Source organism: Cyrtonyx montezumae, unplaced genomic scaffold (genome assembly GCF_038088225.1).
Source record: "Cyrtonyx montezumae isolate F1298 unplaced genomic scaffold, pur_monq_1.0 scaffold_9, whole genome shotgun sequence".
NCBI lineage: Eukaryota > Metazoa > Chordata > Aves > Galliformes > Odontophoridae > Cyrtonyx > Cyrtonyx montezumae.
The window spans coordinates 5,647,756-5,662,755 of record NW_027072100.1 but is presented as its reverse complement, the minus strand read 5'-3'; the positions used below and the strand labels follow the sequence as shown (position 1 = coordinate 5,662,755).

Genomic DNA, 15,000 nt, shown 5'->3' with positions numbered 1-15,000 from the left:
TTTTCTTTACTGTTTGTAGCTTATTAAGCACTCCTTTATTTGTATATGCATTTGTGACGGTGGGGGTTTGGAAGCAGAAGAGATGTTTTGCTTGATGCAGATGGGAAGTATGGCTGATAGAGTACTGAATAACATACAGAAGGTGATACATTTCATGAGAATCAACCATGGGACAGGGAGTAGAGAACCACTCGAGTGCACCTGTCACACGTGCCTAGGTGTATTTGCACAGGCATACAGGCAGAAGGTGACATACCTCTCTCTTCCAACAATAAACTCGTTTTCTGCTGGGTCAGAGTAAAGCACGGTTGAAGCTTTCCTCCTGAGCAGCAAACAATCCCTCTACAAATGATTAGATTTTACCAACAGCCTTTGAATCTTTGAGGTTCATTGAAGTGTTCATTGCCATGCTGCTTTGTGCTCTCTGTAGATGAGCAAATGAGTTCTCAGGTCATGAACCGAAGGGGTGGTAGCAAATACTTTCTGCTTATGTGCCATGTGGGGAGCCTGAGCTGCTGCTCGTGGCCTTGGCACTAACACTGCTTCTTATTACAGTTCATCAGAACCTGACCCAGTCCACGTGGGACATGAAATGTGCACTTCGTGCACCTTCACGTCTCACTGCAGCTGCACTGTAATGCAGTTGGTGGACTAAATTAGCAACTCAGGCAAATGAGGTTTAATGATCTAGGTGTCCACTGGAGATCTGTGGAGGAGGAGAAAGGAAGCTGCTATAAATTCATAATATTCTCGATTTTTTTTATGTAACAGAAATTTTAGATATCCAAGAGAAAAGGCAGTCTGGTCTTGAAAGGCTTTCATTACTGGGGTTTCTTCCTCTTTCAGCAAGTTCTCAATTGAATACACCACAGATCGGGATGAGTGTGTGGGTACTCTTTTCCTTAGATGTCTCCACCTTACATTCATTAAGAGAGATGAGTTAGGATAGCCAGCATTGATACTGATGGTCATTCAGGGGCTCCCCAGTAATTGCAGGGCCTGTCAGAGACATTCTGCTTTGATTTAGTTTGAGATGGGCCATAGTTATGGGAAGGGCTCATCCTCATGAGCTTTGACATGTATCAGGTGTTATGCAGCCTGCTTTTAATGTGAGGAGATCAGCTCATTTTGCCACGGGTTGAATTCATTAATGATGGAGCACTTTTTACTCTGGTTGAATAAATTGGCATCTCTCTGCTCTGCTGTATGAAATGACTCAGTCCTACTTGCACTGTACAAATTATGCTGTCCAGCTGCTGGGGTTCATCTGTGATCTCGAAGGAGCAGCCTGAAGCAAATAAAACTACAGTTCCATTGGAAATGTTAATATTAATGAAGTGTTGCTTGCACGTAACGATCCCGCACTTTGTGCATCCTAGATATGTGAGCAATTTGTCTCAAAGTTACATAATTCAAACCAAAGCATGCAGAGAGTACTGAGACTACAGGGGACTAAGGCTGGGAAATGAGAGGTCAGCGAAAGATCCGTGCTTATTTTAACCACGTAAATGGAGGTTGAAAATGGGTATGAGGACTATTTAAATCAAACAAAAATAAAGGTGGGAGTCGTGAGGAGAGAGGGTGAGCACTGGAGAGAGTAATGTTTTGATTACCTGAGGGCTGGGGCTTGCTCGGGAGCAAGTGCATGTGCACAAGTAACCAATAAGGCTTAGACTGAAGGTGAGAGAGCATATGGCTCCAGCAGAGCTGCAGCAAGGACAAAGCAAAGCAATTGCCTTACAATAGGTCTTGGTCCCTCTGTGAAAGGATGTGTGTAATTGTGTGTATGACAGCAGAAGCAGTTTCTCCCAGGGCACTCTTTTGTGGCAGAAAGGCAGCATTGGTTTTGTTGTGTGTAGAGTTAACAAGAGCAGTGTTCACAGTGTCTGCGTAGAGCTCGGTTCCCCGTGTTCATAGAGTAACCTCAGTTGGAAGGAACCCATAAGGATCATGGAGTCCAACTCCAAGGTGACTTGTCAGCCCATGGGAGCTTGCTAACATATTTTCTCATCCTCAAAAGTATAAAGAAAGAAAAATCCCGTATACTCTCAAATTTAAGAGTAAAATTTGTCATGACAATGAAATTAATTCATTCTATCCAAAGTCCTTTGCAGTTGAAGAATCACAAATTATTTTATTATAAAAGCGTCTTCCCAGGCTTTGTTCAAGGAGCTCATCATGCTTTGTTAGCACAAGTAAGTTGGTTTAAAACATTTGATCTTATTGCTCCTGACATCCTGTTAAAACACAAGTATCTTCCAAAGCTGACAACAGTTGTCTCTCTAAAGATTGCAGCTTCCTGGAATCTTGACAAATATGTGTTCGTGTAGCAAGTAGCTGATTTCACTTGGATATTGCTAATGTAGTAATTCATCACTTCATGGTTGCTGATTTAAATTACCTTCTTCATAGATGAGTGTTCCCCTTATGAAATGCTATGAGTGCCAGTTCTAAAATGTACTGCTAGATCCAGCAGTAGTTCAAAACATGTTTGTAGTGGGGTGTCCTGGCTGCTCCACATCTCCAGGCTGCTTCCCATTTGTGTGAGAGAAGGGAGGGAATCTCTCAGTGTGGCTTTGAGAGTAGGTATTTTAAATAATGCAGTATTCACTTAAGTACCTTGAGTAAAGAGTTAAATGTGTTCCTGAGGATATGTTTCTTTCTCATGATAGGCTGTGATTCTGGAATTCACTCCAGCTGGTGTAGCTATCTCTTTGAAGAGGGGAGAATAACAAAACGAGGATTCTTCTGCTGTCGAATTGAGTAGAGAAGAGTAATCTTAGAGAAAAGCAGGAATTATAGTTTCATTGCTCAGCCTTCAGTCAGATAGAAGGACTAATACATCTACTTTCCTGTTGAAGGATTCCTTTGAAGCTCATGAGCTTCTGAAATTTTTCACTTGCGAGAGCTAATTTGACAAAATCAGCAAAATGAGTACATTCATTTCTGGGACTAGATGATGCTGAATGATCTGGTTGCACCAGCACTCCTTGCTCTTGAAGGACAGGCTGAATCTTGTGCTGGTTTCACTGGCTGTGCTATTTCTTCCTGATCATTCCTTTTCCTGCGAGGCACGATATGGAAGTACCAATGTGTGGAGTGCTCTCCACACCTCCTTTGTCCTCTCCTGCTCGGTGTGAGAGGTCTGTGTGCTGCAGCCTTTGTCATCTTTTGGCTTATCTGGGCTGATTGGTTTTTGGGCTTTCCTAAATATGACTTGATACCAGGCAGCACTTGGTATAGGAACACTTTATGGTGTGTGTAAGGCTTCTGCCCTTTGCTGTAGGGCCGAACTCAGCATGGCTTTAGGAGTACTGGGCACTCTGTGTGCCTAGCCCAAACCTGCAGTTCTGCAGTCGGCTGGACTGGTCCCAGCAGAGCTGTGGTGTTCCATTTGTGTAATTAATAGAGCTCCTAAAAGATGACGGCACATCTCGATGGCAGGCTGCTAATGGCTCCACAGAGCTCTCGCAGCACAGCTTTATACACTGCTCTTCGGGTTTCAGAATAGATGCCCAGAGATGCCTTTCTTGTCACTGCAGGATGACCTTCTAATAAAAGACACTTCTCTGCCACAGCTGTGATCTCACTTTCTGTCAACTATTCGTATTTTAGTCTAACCTTACAAACCTGGAAACTGAAATGCTTTTTGGCACAGGCATGCTTAGTGCATTGTCATCTTGGCAGCACCTGATCCTGCAAATAGCAGTGATGGAGTTTTGTCTTCGGCCGCCTGTGACCAAAATCTTAAAATTACAGTGGTGTGATCCTTCTGTTCAGTTAACAGTGGCTCATCTTCAAAAAGGTGGCACCGTGTGGGTGACAGGAAGGCAGGCCCGGCTCCTGTGGGGCAGTGGGGGACCTCATTGGGCCCCTCCTGCCCAGCCTGTACCAAGCAAACCCACGGCTGTTCCCCTCCATCCCAGCTACCAGCCCATCCTAGCCCCAGCCTTCTGCTGTGGCCTCTTGGTTGCATGCACTGATGGGGCCAAAAATCCTGTGGTACTCTCAGGATTATAAGCCACTGCTGCCACTTCATTTGCTTCCTTCTTTGTCTGTTTCATATCATCACGAAAGCAGAAGGTTTAGTAAATAAAACTTATTTTCAGATGTGCCTTGTGATAATTCATAGAATCGTTAGGCTTGGAAAAGACCTCTAAGATCATCAAGTCCAACCCCAGCCCACCCCACTGTGCCTGTGTTCCTCAGTACCACATCTCCACGGCTCAGGAACACTTCTGGGGACAGTGACCCCACCACCTCCCTGGACAGCCTGACCCATCACCACTCCTGAGAAGAAATGTTTCCTGATACCCAGCCTGAACCTCCCCTGGTACCTCTTGTGGCCATCACCTCTCAACTCATCCCAATTACCTGGACACAAATATTGCAGTTATGGATAAAATACATACATGGGGAACCAAATGTGATTAAGTCTAATCCAGTGTCACCTTGCGTGGGACATTTGCTTTCAGCTTCTCCTGTGCTTGTAGTTGTTTTCTAAGTGTACAGTGCAAGCTTAATGTAGATGGCTTTTTCATCTAGGAAGCCCAAATTAAATTTGAGACCTAAACTGGCTCTCGGTAAGCTGTGTATAGATTAGCCTGGGTCATTAGGAATTCATTTATTTTGATAAGATTTGTCAGTGTTAAATGTTGCCACGATTGGCTGTAGCATTAACTTTAGCCTTGCTTCAAGCTGGCTGGGCTGCCAGAATGCAAGTGGTGTATTTACTTCATTCTAAATAAATGTTTTATCACTTAGCTGTAATTGGATTGCTATTGTATTTCAGTAATTATTCCCAATAGCAAATCTGTTCTCTCCTTCTCAGACATTTCGTGACTGACCTTCACGCAGTCTGTCTGAAGATGTCTTTCTTCATCTAATTCTGCACAAGTTGTTTTTTTGGTGTGGGTTTTCTGGTTTTGTTTTTGAAGGGGAATTAATGCTAGGGATAGCTGAAATTTTTTCCCTTTAGTGTGTCTGCAGACAAATAACTTCCTAAGTATTTAATGGCTGAACAAGGAATTCATACACTTGTCTGAGGCTCGGACATCCTGCCAGTGGAGTTCTGGATCACTGGATAGCAATTTTGAGCTCAGGAATGATATTCTGTGATTAAAATCTTAATGGATTTCCGGAGGAGGTAATATTTTTTTTCAAGAGGAAGGCACTGCTGAGTAACTTGCAGCTGACAGCTCTTTTGTGATAGTCTTCTCACCATGCAGACCTAGAGAACCTCTGCAGGGGTGGCTCTGTTTGCTCTGTGTACTTCTGGGGCTCTGAAGGGCTGGTTGGTTGGCTGCCAGGCAGATGGGGTTTACTTCAAGTTTATGGCATTCAGCAGTGAACCTGTTCCCACGGTCCAGAGTTGTGCATGTGTTTGGCAGTTCTGCCACCCAATTCTGTTAACTCTGGTCCTTGGACCCCCAGTCGTGCTTTCTGAAAGTTATGGTTTCTGCGTTGGATAAAAATATGTTTTTAAGTAGGTGGACCTACTCCACCTACTTTATTGCAACAGAAACACTTGGTGTTGTCACAGTGCTCACCTCAGTTGGACTCACAGGTTTTTATGAGGCGTTTTACTGTGGGGAGCAGCACTATGGCATTACGTTCTGAGTAGTTTTAATTGGTGCTGGAGGCCTGTTGCTTGATGTTTGCTGGGCTCATTTGATGTAATGGTACAGATGTGACAGGAGCAGGAGTTCAAGTGATGTGAAGGTTGGAGGAAATGGGACAAGTGCTGTTATCCATGATCTGACCAACTGCATGACATCCCTGTTTACCTGGTGAGACTGCAGTTGTACTGGTTCATTGCTCTTAACGGTCAGCATTGTTCTTCCTCGCGTTGCACTTCTGCTTGTTGAGGAATGATTTAGAAATGCTAGAGCAAGGTGAACATAGTTGTGCTGAAGCACTGTGCTCCTGGCTGTCTGCTGTGCTGCCCTATGGGTGAACACCTTTCCCTGTTACGGTGCTTGGAAGGCTTACAAGGCTGCTCTTCAGAATCCAGGTGCATTCAGACATTTATTGAGACTCCCCTGTTTCCCTTTATTTCCTTACCTGTTTGTTACTGACTCAAGTTTCTGAAACGTGGTCTGAATTTGGACAGTTAATTTATATATATGGTTTATTCAAGTAATCTAATAAGACAGTATTTCCAGAGGAATCAGCTTAAGCTAGTACTGTTAACATGACAGCTTACTAACTGATTGCTTCTAAAGAGAAAGCTGCTTATCAAATTACTTTACTTAATCAAATTATTATCAGTACTTTCTACTCAAGAAATCTAGAACCTAACTTTTCCTACCCAAGGCAAACTAGGAACTGTATGGGAAGCAGACATGGCAAGCCTTACTTTTGAACTGTTCTACTCATAAATATGAATGTGAGTTTGTGCTTTTAAAATAATGCTGTTTGGTTTTGGCGTGTGTAGTATTTGCAGCCTGCACCCTGGCTGGATGAAGAACTGCAGCAGTAGGTGGCAGCTTCCTTGCAGCATTCAGTGCCCAGAGCTTGGTTACCTGGTAGCACGGTTTGGGGGACAGATTGCAGCTCTAGGGCCCCAGGTTCCAGCGCTGTCATCACGTGTGTACTGGACCTTGAGCTTCCCTTCTGTGTTTCTGGATGATTCATAATAGCTTTATATCTGAACAGCTGCTGAAAAATCGTACTTCAGCAGTCCTGTGTGATTTAGTGTCTGCTAAAAAGATGAACTCACTTTTGGGTGTGATATGAGGCAGCATAATCGAAAGTATATTTTTAAAACTTCTCTGCTTTTTTTTCCTTATATTTCCAGGGAGAGATGAAACGATGCAGCCAGCCAGACCATCATTCCTGGAATATTTTGAGCAGAAGGCGAAAGAGAATCAAGTCAATAACTTGGGGAAGAATGTGTCTGGCCAGACAAAAAACTCATCTGATTGGAAAGTACCGCAGGATGGAGACTATGAATTTGTAAGTCTATACTATGAAACTGAATCAGTGTGACAATCTTTAAGTTTTAGTGAGAACTGCTGTAAGATTATTTCTTGTTTTGTCAGACTAATGGGAAACTTGAGGAGTTTGTAATTGCCAGTGAACTTGGGTGGGTCATTTTGAAAAACTCATTTTCTTTAGGTATTTCTCTGTTATTGTAACCAGTCATTATCTGTATACTTTTCTTGCTTAAAAGCAAACAAGAAAAAGTAAAACCTGAGGACACTAAGGTAGAAACTTCGATGCCTCAAATCCCCATTATACATTTAAAGTAAAATAGAAAAATGGAATTCTAGATGGTAGTTGGAAAATGTAGAATTTGAATGCAGAGTGTGTGACAAAAAGAAACCAACAAAAACAGCCACAGTGCTACAACCATTGGATGGCCTTGTTTTTGTCAAGCTTCAGCAGTGGGTTTTGGGTTACTGTGTGGGCATCAAGCTCATCTTCATTTTTCATACAAATCTGCAGTTTCAGTCTTTTCTGATCACCCAAACCATAGATTTTCAGGAAGTTTTCAGAAGTGAGAAGGAAGATCCTAAGTTCTGTGTTCCATTATTTATAAGCTTTCCGAGGGAAAAAATCTGATGGGAGTTAAAATGCCAGAGGAAACGTGCTGTGCTGAGCACCGATCCCTGCACTGCGTTTTCTTTCAGCGATGCTTCAGTGCGAGCACTCCTTGCTCTGAGTGTGTTGTACACCCTCACAGAGTGTGCTGGTGCTGCCCGTGATTCAGGATGTCACGCTGCACTCAGCCCTTGGTGAGCTTCACTCCACCTTCACCAAGCCGTGCAGAAGGCGAGCTCCCTCTGCTCGTCACGACAGAAGGCAGCAGAGGAGATGCTTCACTCTGTGGCTTGAACAGCAGCAGGAGCCATTCGTTCCGGTTGCACGGATTGGGTAGGCTGTTGTTGTTATGTATATTCTGCAGTTCTTGCTGTGACATCTCTAGTTTTGTTATCTAGGCAGGGAGGAGCAGAGGGGACCTGCTGCACTGCTTCCTTGTAGTCCTTTGCACTATGTTATGCGTAGCCTGAAGGCTCAAACTGACTGCATGGGCATGCTTTGCAAAAATAACCTGCACGCTGCCTTGTCAGCCTGTGCATCACAGGGGACAAGCACACGAATCCAGTCTGGTGAGGTGTGTAGTGCAGCTCATTCACCTTACATTCTGTAACTTAATTCAATGAGAAATAGTTTTTTCAACGTGTGGCATTTCCCAGGGAAGGCAGACAGTTTGGGAACAACTTAATTTTTTTATTTTTTTGTAGTCTGCAGAAGATATTGCCCAGGGGAAAATGTGCTTTGATTATTTTTTCTTTCTGATTTGGTTGGTATATATCAGTCACCCTTGTTTTCAGCAGGATGGATATGCTCCACCAGCGAGATGTAGGTGCAGGCTTTGGAACGTGCAGAGCAACTGTTTGACATGCGTGTGACCTTATTTACTCATTTCCATTAGTGCTGAAGTATTGCCACGTGCATAGATTACCAGTGTGCTGTGAGCAATAAAAGCAAACCAGAAAATGTAGGAATAAATCAGGCCTTGGGTCACCTTCATGTAGTAATTTGTAGGCAGCTCTGTGTATTTCTCTAGTTAGAGTATGAACGTGTTGGCCTGTCCTGCATGCAGATCTTGTAACAGCTGCACTCACGCCTCATCGCTTCCTTATTTTTTTTGTGGGACAAGGAAAACACTTGAAAACAACACCTGGGGATTTGTATTGCCCTTCTCTGGGGTGTGGAAGTGATAACCTCGTGGTGCAGAACCTAGTCCAAGACTTAACAACTGGATGATTTCTCCTGTTTGGCTGAGAGGAGATCCACGTGGTGGGTAAAAGCTGTGGGTAAAAGTCATGTTTATTAATGCTTAGTAATTGAAAGCGTCGATGCAGTACGCTTTGCAGAATCGGAAGGAATACAGCCATTAGGTGCGTGAAGTTCATCTATCCTAGCATTTCCCGTAGCTGTAACTTATTTCTGCACTGCCAAGGTAAATAGGTTTGAGCATTGTCTATAGAGTTTGCAGGATTCCAAGCAGAGACAGGATCAGTGAGGTGCTCAGTGCGTGAGAGTGCCTCCAGAGCCTCAGGAAACAATTGAAATATTATTGCTTTGTGCTGCTGCAGCCTAAATAAATATGCCTTGGCTTCTGTTCTGAATTCCCCTCCTTCCTCTGTGAGTGGCACCTGGGGTCTCCCATCTTTAAAGAAAAAAGGGGAAAAAAAACCAAACCAATGTTGAATTACAGATGGTTTTTCTCTTTTCCCTTGTCATAAAACCATTTGACCTTTTCTGGACTAAAATTGTTGCTCTGAAGCAGGCAAATAAGAAGCAATTTATATCACAGGGCAGTGACACGTTAGATAAGGGTTGGTCGAGCCCCATACACTGCACAGCTGAAAACCCAAAGATCCTGTTCTGAAAGGTGATGAACTCCCTTCCTCCTAAACACGGTGCTCGAACCATGCCCTGCTTCTCATCTAAGTTGGCATCAGCCCGATGCATCTCCAGCCTTAGATTTCTGAGATTGAAATGAGGGATAAGCTGACGCCCAGAGGTATTATTGCTTCTCCTCACTCAGGTTTCAGCAAGGATCTCTGAAGACTTTAGCCCTGCCTGATTGCAGAAAGTATTTTCAAAAGCGTCGTGATTATTTACTGTGGAAAACAGTTCTAATTATGTGCAAGGCTTCTTGCTGCAAGGAGGAATATAATAACAACCTCTGGTCTGGAAGTGCTGCAGGGTAGGCTGCTGATGGGCAGGCTGCGCTGTGCGTGCGGTTCCTAGCTGCCGTAATCACTTCTCAACACTTTTGTCATTGAATTTAATTTTGCCAGTGCACATTAGTCACATACTGTTGCACAGACTTAAATTAATAATGCTCGAAGATTTGTTTAGATGTTGTCGTGCAGTTTTTTTGCATTCTAATCCTTCAGTGGTACCGTAGCACACAGCAGAATTAATTGTGCGGTGTTTCCTACTCCTGAGCACTTCTGAAGGGTTATTTTTATTCATGGATCTTAAAGCCTTTTAACTGCTCTGGGCAGACTAGCATTGCAGTGACACTTGTGACTAAAGTGGGATCATTTTTCGTTATTATTACTATCAAGTTTGTTATTATCCTGCTCAAAAGACTGCCCTGTTCAAGCCTGTTGTAGCAGGTACCCCTGGATCATCTGTAGCACTGATCACTTTGCTGGAAGTCTGTTTCGTTAGGACGTTAGCAGGTTACAGCCATTCTTGTCTTGTGGGACCTTTGGCAAACCTGGAACCTTCTCAGCTGGGGATGTGGAGCCAGTGGTACCTAGGAGAGAGCAACAGAAACACGTTTCACATTTGAGGTTGTGATTTGCTCAGAGACAAAGCAATAGTCTGGGAAACTGTCAAGGGAAATGTATTCTTCTGTGTTTAATAAAGTACATTTTCTTCAGGTATATTCACATCTGTTGGAGCTCTCCAATGATCTGCGCTGCAAGAGCTGGTATCCCAACAGCAGCCTCTGCTATGTAACTTGGAAGGCTTCAGATTTAGAAGGCGTTATATCCATTTCTATTTACCTGATAGAAAACTATTATTTTAGTCTCTCTGTTGAAGCTGTTTCTAGCCAGAGCTATTGCTTAGATTTTCATTTTACAGATATAAGAAATGAAAGCATCCTCTTCCTAAATGAGGATATAATTCTATTCGCCAAAGCAGTAAAGAAAACTTAAATTTCTCAGTTTATTGAGATAGTGTACCATTATGTGCTCCTATCTGGGATATACTGCTTTTCAATAACACCCTCATTTCTGTGCTTCTAGTTAGTAGCATGAAGCATTACACTGGAAACAATGATAAAAAAAGAAAAAACTGGTCTTTACCAGCAGAGAGGCATACTAGTCTCATAAGTGTCTTTAGCTTGTTCCATTGCACATAGGGCTGTTGGTTGGTGATGAAATGGTGAATGTAAATCCTTTCTTTCCAGTTTAGAGGATTGACTTGATGCTGAGTTTGCAAGAGCATGAGGTTCTTACTGGAAAGTGTATAGAAAGTGTAATTCTTTCGGAAGCAAATTAAATCACATAAGGATCATGACATACTTTTGAGCCTGATACCAACCTAGTGATGCCTGCAGATCAGGATCTCCATCTGTGTGTCAGGGAGGTTCAGCAGGGAGGATGCTGGCCTGGATGGCTCAGTGTAGGCTGCAGTCGTAAGCCAGAGAGCTGCTGTGAACTCCGAGCTCTGTGCTCATGCATGGCCCTGCTGCTTCCCCAGTGCAGCTGCTGGGTGCTGTGCTTCCCCTCCCAGCTCTGGGCTGCAACCATCTGCTTCTTCCTTTGGAAGTGATTTATAGGGAGGAACTGCTAGAGGGCAGGTGATTTATTGTTTATCAATGACAGTAAACACGTTCTGCTTTACAATGACCAAAGGCTCTAATTTATTGTATTCTGTCTGTGAAGATGTCATTTGTCTTGTGAACAGTGTGTTGTCTACCAGTACCTGGAACATTCATTGCCTTTGGTTTCTCTGAACATTCATTTGGATAGCGTTTATTAGCAATCCAATGTTGGTGCTTTATAGCCACGCTGCCTGTTGTCTGTCCTTCTTCAGTTGATTAAAAACTTGGGAGTATTTTCTATACAGTTGCAGGCTTTGAAAACAATAGCATAGTTGGTTCTTGTTTCGTTGAAACTGGTCCTTGGGTCTCTTCTAGCAAAAGGAGAAAGGCATGCTGAGGATACGTGGGTGAGGCAAATGCTGGAAGAAAGGCACTCTCATTGTATGAGTAAGCTGTTGTTGTGTGACTTTTTAAAGTTTATCAGTTTATAATGTATCCTGTCTCTAGCTTTATCTCTTCATTACTTGCCTCTGTCTTTTAAGCTGCTTGGTTTAGGTGTCTCTGTGCTGATCTTTTTTGTTCCTCTTTTCCCCCACCCAAATTACTCCTGTGAGCTGGTTTACTAAGGCTCCAGAAAGTCTGTCCACTTACAAAAAATCCTTCAGAGCATGCAGATTTGCAGGTCGTTCAGAAGCTCATTGAGAAGCAAGTAATCTCCACTTCTATTGATTCGTGAATCTTGTGATACATTCCTTATCTTCTAGGGAAGCAAGTTTCTCTGACCCTCGCGTGATGAACGAGGATTGGTTGTTCCAGAAATTAGCTTGAATACATACGGTTTTGTGCAGGATAAAAGGGAACTTTGGTTGAAGTAGAGCTTTTATTTTGTTGTTGATTATATTATTTTTTAAGGCTGTTGACCAAACACTCAGTGAACCTTCAGACTGTTCAGGAGTTTCTCCCCTTTGTGTGCTGTGGCCTCCCCTTTTTTCCAGTTACTTCTCAAGCAGCAACTGATTCAAATAGTTTTACTTCAATCCTAAATTGAGCTTATTACTAGAATATGGATCAATTTGTGAGAGAAAGCCAGATCTGGGATGGCTGATGGGTATTCCTGTCCATGTTCACCAGAGCTGTGGCAGATTCCTGGCTGGGATGCAGGCAAACTGAAAGGTATTTATTAGTTTGTTCTGTGCTGTCTCTAAATGAAAGCTTTCTTTTAATGGGAGAGCACTGAGACCATCGCTTTTTTTGAAAGATAAAAAAAATAAATAACCAAGATTATTTTTTTTTTCTGACAGAAGTAAGCAATCCAGAATAGAAAGCTCACTTCCAAAACTGTACCCCAAACCACATCTCCTGCTAATGGAGTGAGATCTGGAAGTGCATTGCCTGGACGTGATCTCTGCTGTGAAGTATGATTTATACAAAGAGACAGCTTTTTGATATGTTTTATTCAACAGTTTTAAATGTCACCTGCCTTGATTTATAGCATCAAGTCCCTTAAATGCATTTCCTTTTTTTTCCTTCAGCCATCTGCCAAAATTTTTTAAAGCTCTGCTAATTGTTTGTTCTTCTTTCCAGTGTTACCTTGCTGGTGTGCTTAGCATGTCCCTCCCAGAGAACACTTTAACCACTGACATCTTTATTAAAGAGAAATGGTTTATTTTGTTACCTCCTAATCAAACATACTGTCATTTTAAAAATAAGCCGTGGAACAGCTTGCTTGTCTTCTCTTTTCTTGTTTAAGTGGTCTTGAGTCTTCTGTAACGTTTGCATGGAGGAGCACTCTCAACCCTGCTGCAAACCTGCATTCGTGGCTGCTTCAAAGCCCTGCTGTGATATACAGCGAGCTCCACACCACGCAGGTTTCATAAACCTTCCTCAATTCCCTTTGTAACAAGATCAGAAGGTGTTTGGCTTTATAATTTGTTAGCAATACTTGAAATGGGAGGAATAGTGCAGTGGCTTGAATTTTCTATCTGCTGTAGAAGAGAATAGCTTTCTGTCCTCTTCTATTTTCTAACAGGGTCATTGTTCACCACCTGCTTTCACTTTGGTGCGTACTGACATTGATTGCAAAGCACTTACTGCTCCGACTTGCTGTCAGAATTTCATTTTGCTGTATTTTTGTCTGTAGCAGGCCTTCTGTGACATAAGGCTTTCAAATGAAACTTGCAGTGAGTGGGAAGTAAAGTGAGTCGCTGCTGTTTGCATTGAATTGCTTAGGTCGCAGCCCTTAATGGAGACAGAAGTAATGCAGCCTGGAATCAACTTCTTACCAAAGTATTTAGAGTTGTAAACAAGGCATCCTGGCCTGTCCTTTCCTAATGCTGTGTTCAGTCAGCTGAGGCTGAAGGGTATGTGGAGGAGCAGAGTGACCAGCTGTGCAGGCAGGCAGTGCGAGCGCTGCGTTCGTCTCAGTGCTGTGTGCTTATGGTCAGGCTGCAGCGTGCATTGCTTTGCTGGGAGCAAGGGAAGAGGAATTAATAATTGAAGGTGTGATGCTGGAAACATCTCACAGCATACTGAGTTCTTTAGAAAACCTGTTCGAGCCTTGTTATGCCCTGAGACCTGTTTTCAAGCCTGGGTGTGTTCTTGGCACAGTGCCTCCTTTAAAGAACATTGCTGCTTGGATGAGATCGATTGGAAATGCTTCTAAAATCTTCTTGCAACTCATCTGTCAGCACGAATGTGAAGGGTAACACTGCTATAAAAGACAGGTTTGCCCAGGTTTCTCTCATCTCTAGCAAGAAGGGCTCCTCTTGGTGACTCAGTATCAAGAGCCCGATATGGCTGCTTGGGATCGCCTCGGAGGATGGAGTCTGTGGACAGAGGGAGGAGGACAGGGACGAAGCCTGCATCCAGCCTTGTATGCATCCCAGGGCCTCACCCAGAGCCGCGTTCTGTGCAGCAGCAAAGGCAGCTCTGACTTCTGGACCTGGTGTGTTTGCCTTTGTGCATATTGCAGTAAATCCTGCAGAAGAGCCTAGATGGTGCTCGCTCCTGGTGTTCGGTGCCTGGAACTGCTGGGTGTCTCCAGTTTACCTCAGCAGGGGACTGTGCAGTGGGAGTTTTGTCACGTTTGAGGCCTCTCCAGCAAGCAGAGTGCTGGAGTTTGCAGTGAGCTGTGGGAGTGCTGGGAGCTTTGCCCCAGCTCATCTGTGCAGTGCTGAGGATGATCCCAAGCTTTGCTCTGCAAGAAAGAGGGAGGAAGACTCACTTAGCACACACAGAGTCAGAAGAATATTACCGAGAAATAGTGTGCGTAATTCCTTGTTTTTCATCTTGCCTTCACACGGTGTCATTATAAATAGGTGCCTAAGCAAGAGTGAACACTTGAGGAGAGCTCCCGTGGCAAAGCATGCAGGTTTGTGTGACAAGGGTTTGAAGTAGCTGGCTCATTCACTAGAGGGCCGTTCTGAAAAAGTGTTTGTCTCCAAGATATCAAACATATGCCTCCGTTTTCAAAGCCGACAGCCTCTCCCGGGGTCATGCAGCTATTCGTTTTCAAAACGCCCTTGAAATCCCCACAGTTGTCTTTCTGCACAAAAACACTGACTTCTCCTGCCGTCTTTCTCTCATCCACTTTGCCAGATCACATTTCTTTTCCAGTGGTGGAGGAGAGGCAGGGCAGTGGCAGTGCTGTTCTGTCACTTGCTCTTGGGCATACAGCATGAGGAAGCACTGTGGCCCTG

At 43.6% G+C, this 15,000-nt stretch overlaps 1 protein-coding gene across 2 annotated transcripts in view; it reads left to right on the top strand.

Annotated features, from left to right (window-relative positions):
- Window positions 1-15,000, top strand: part of STK4 (serine/threonine kinase 4) — a 186,875-nt gene that overhangs the window by 164,068 nt on the left and 7,807 nt on the right. For both annotated transcript variants that reach the window (XM_065754559.1, XM_065754558.1), the window contains exon 11: window positions 6,800-6,957. In XM_065754559.1, coding sequence (XP_065610631.1) covers window positions 6,800-6,957 — 158 coding nt within the window. The remainder of the gene's footprint in view (window positions 1-6,799; window positions 6,958-15,000) is intronic.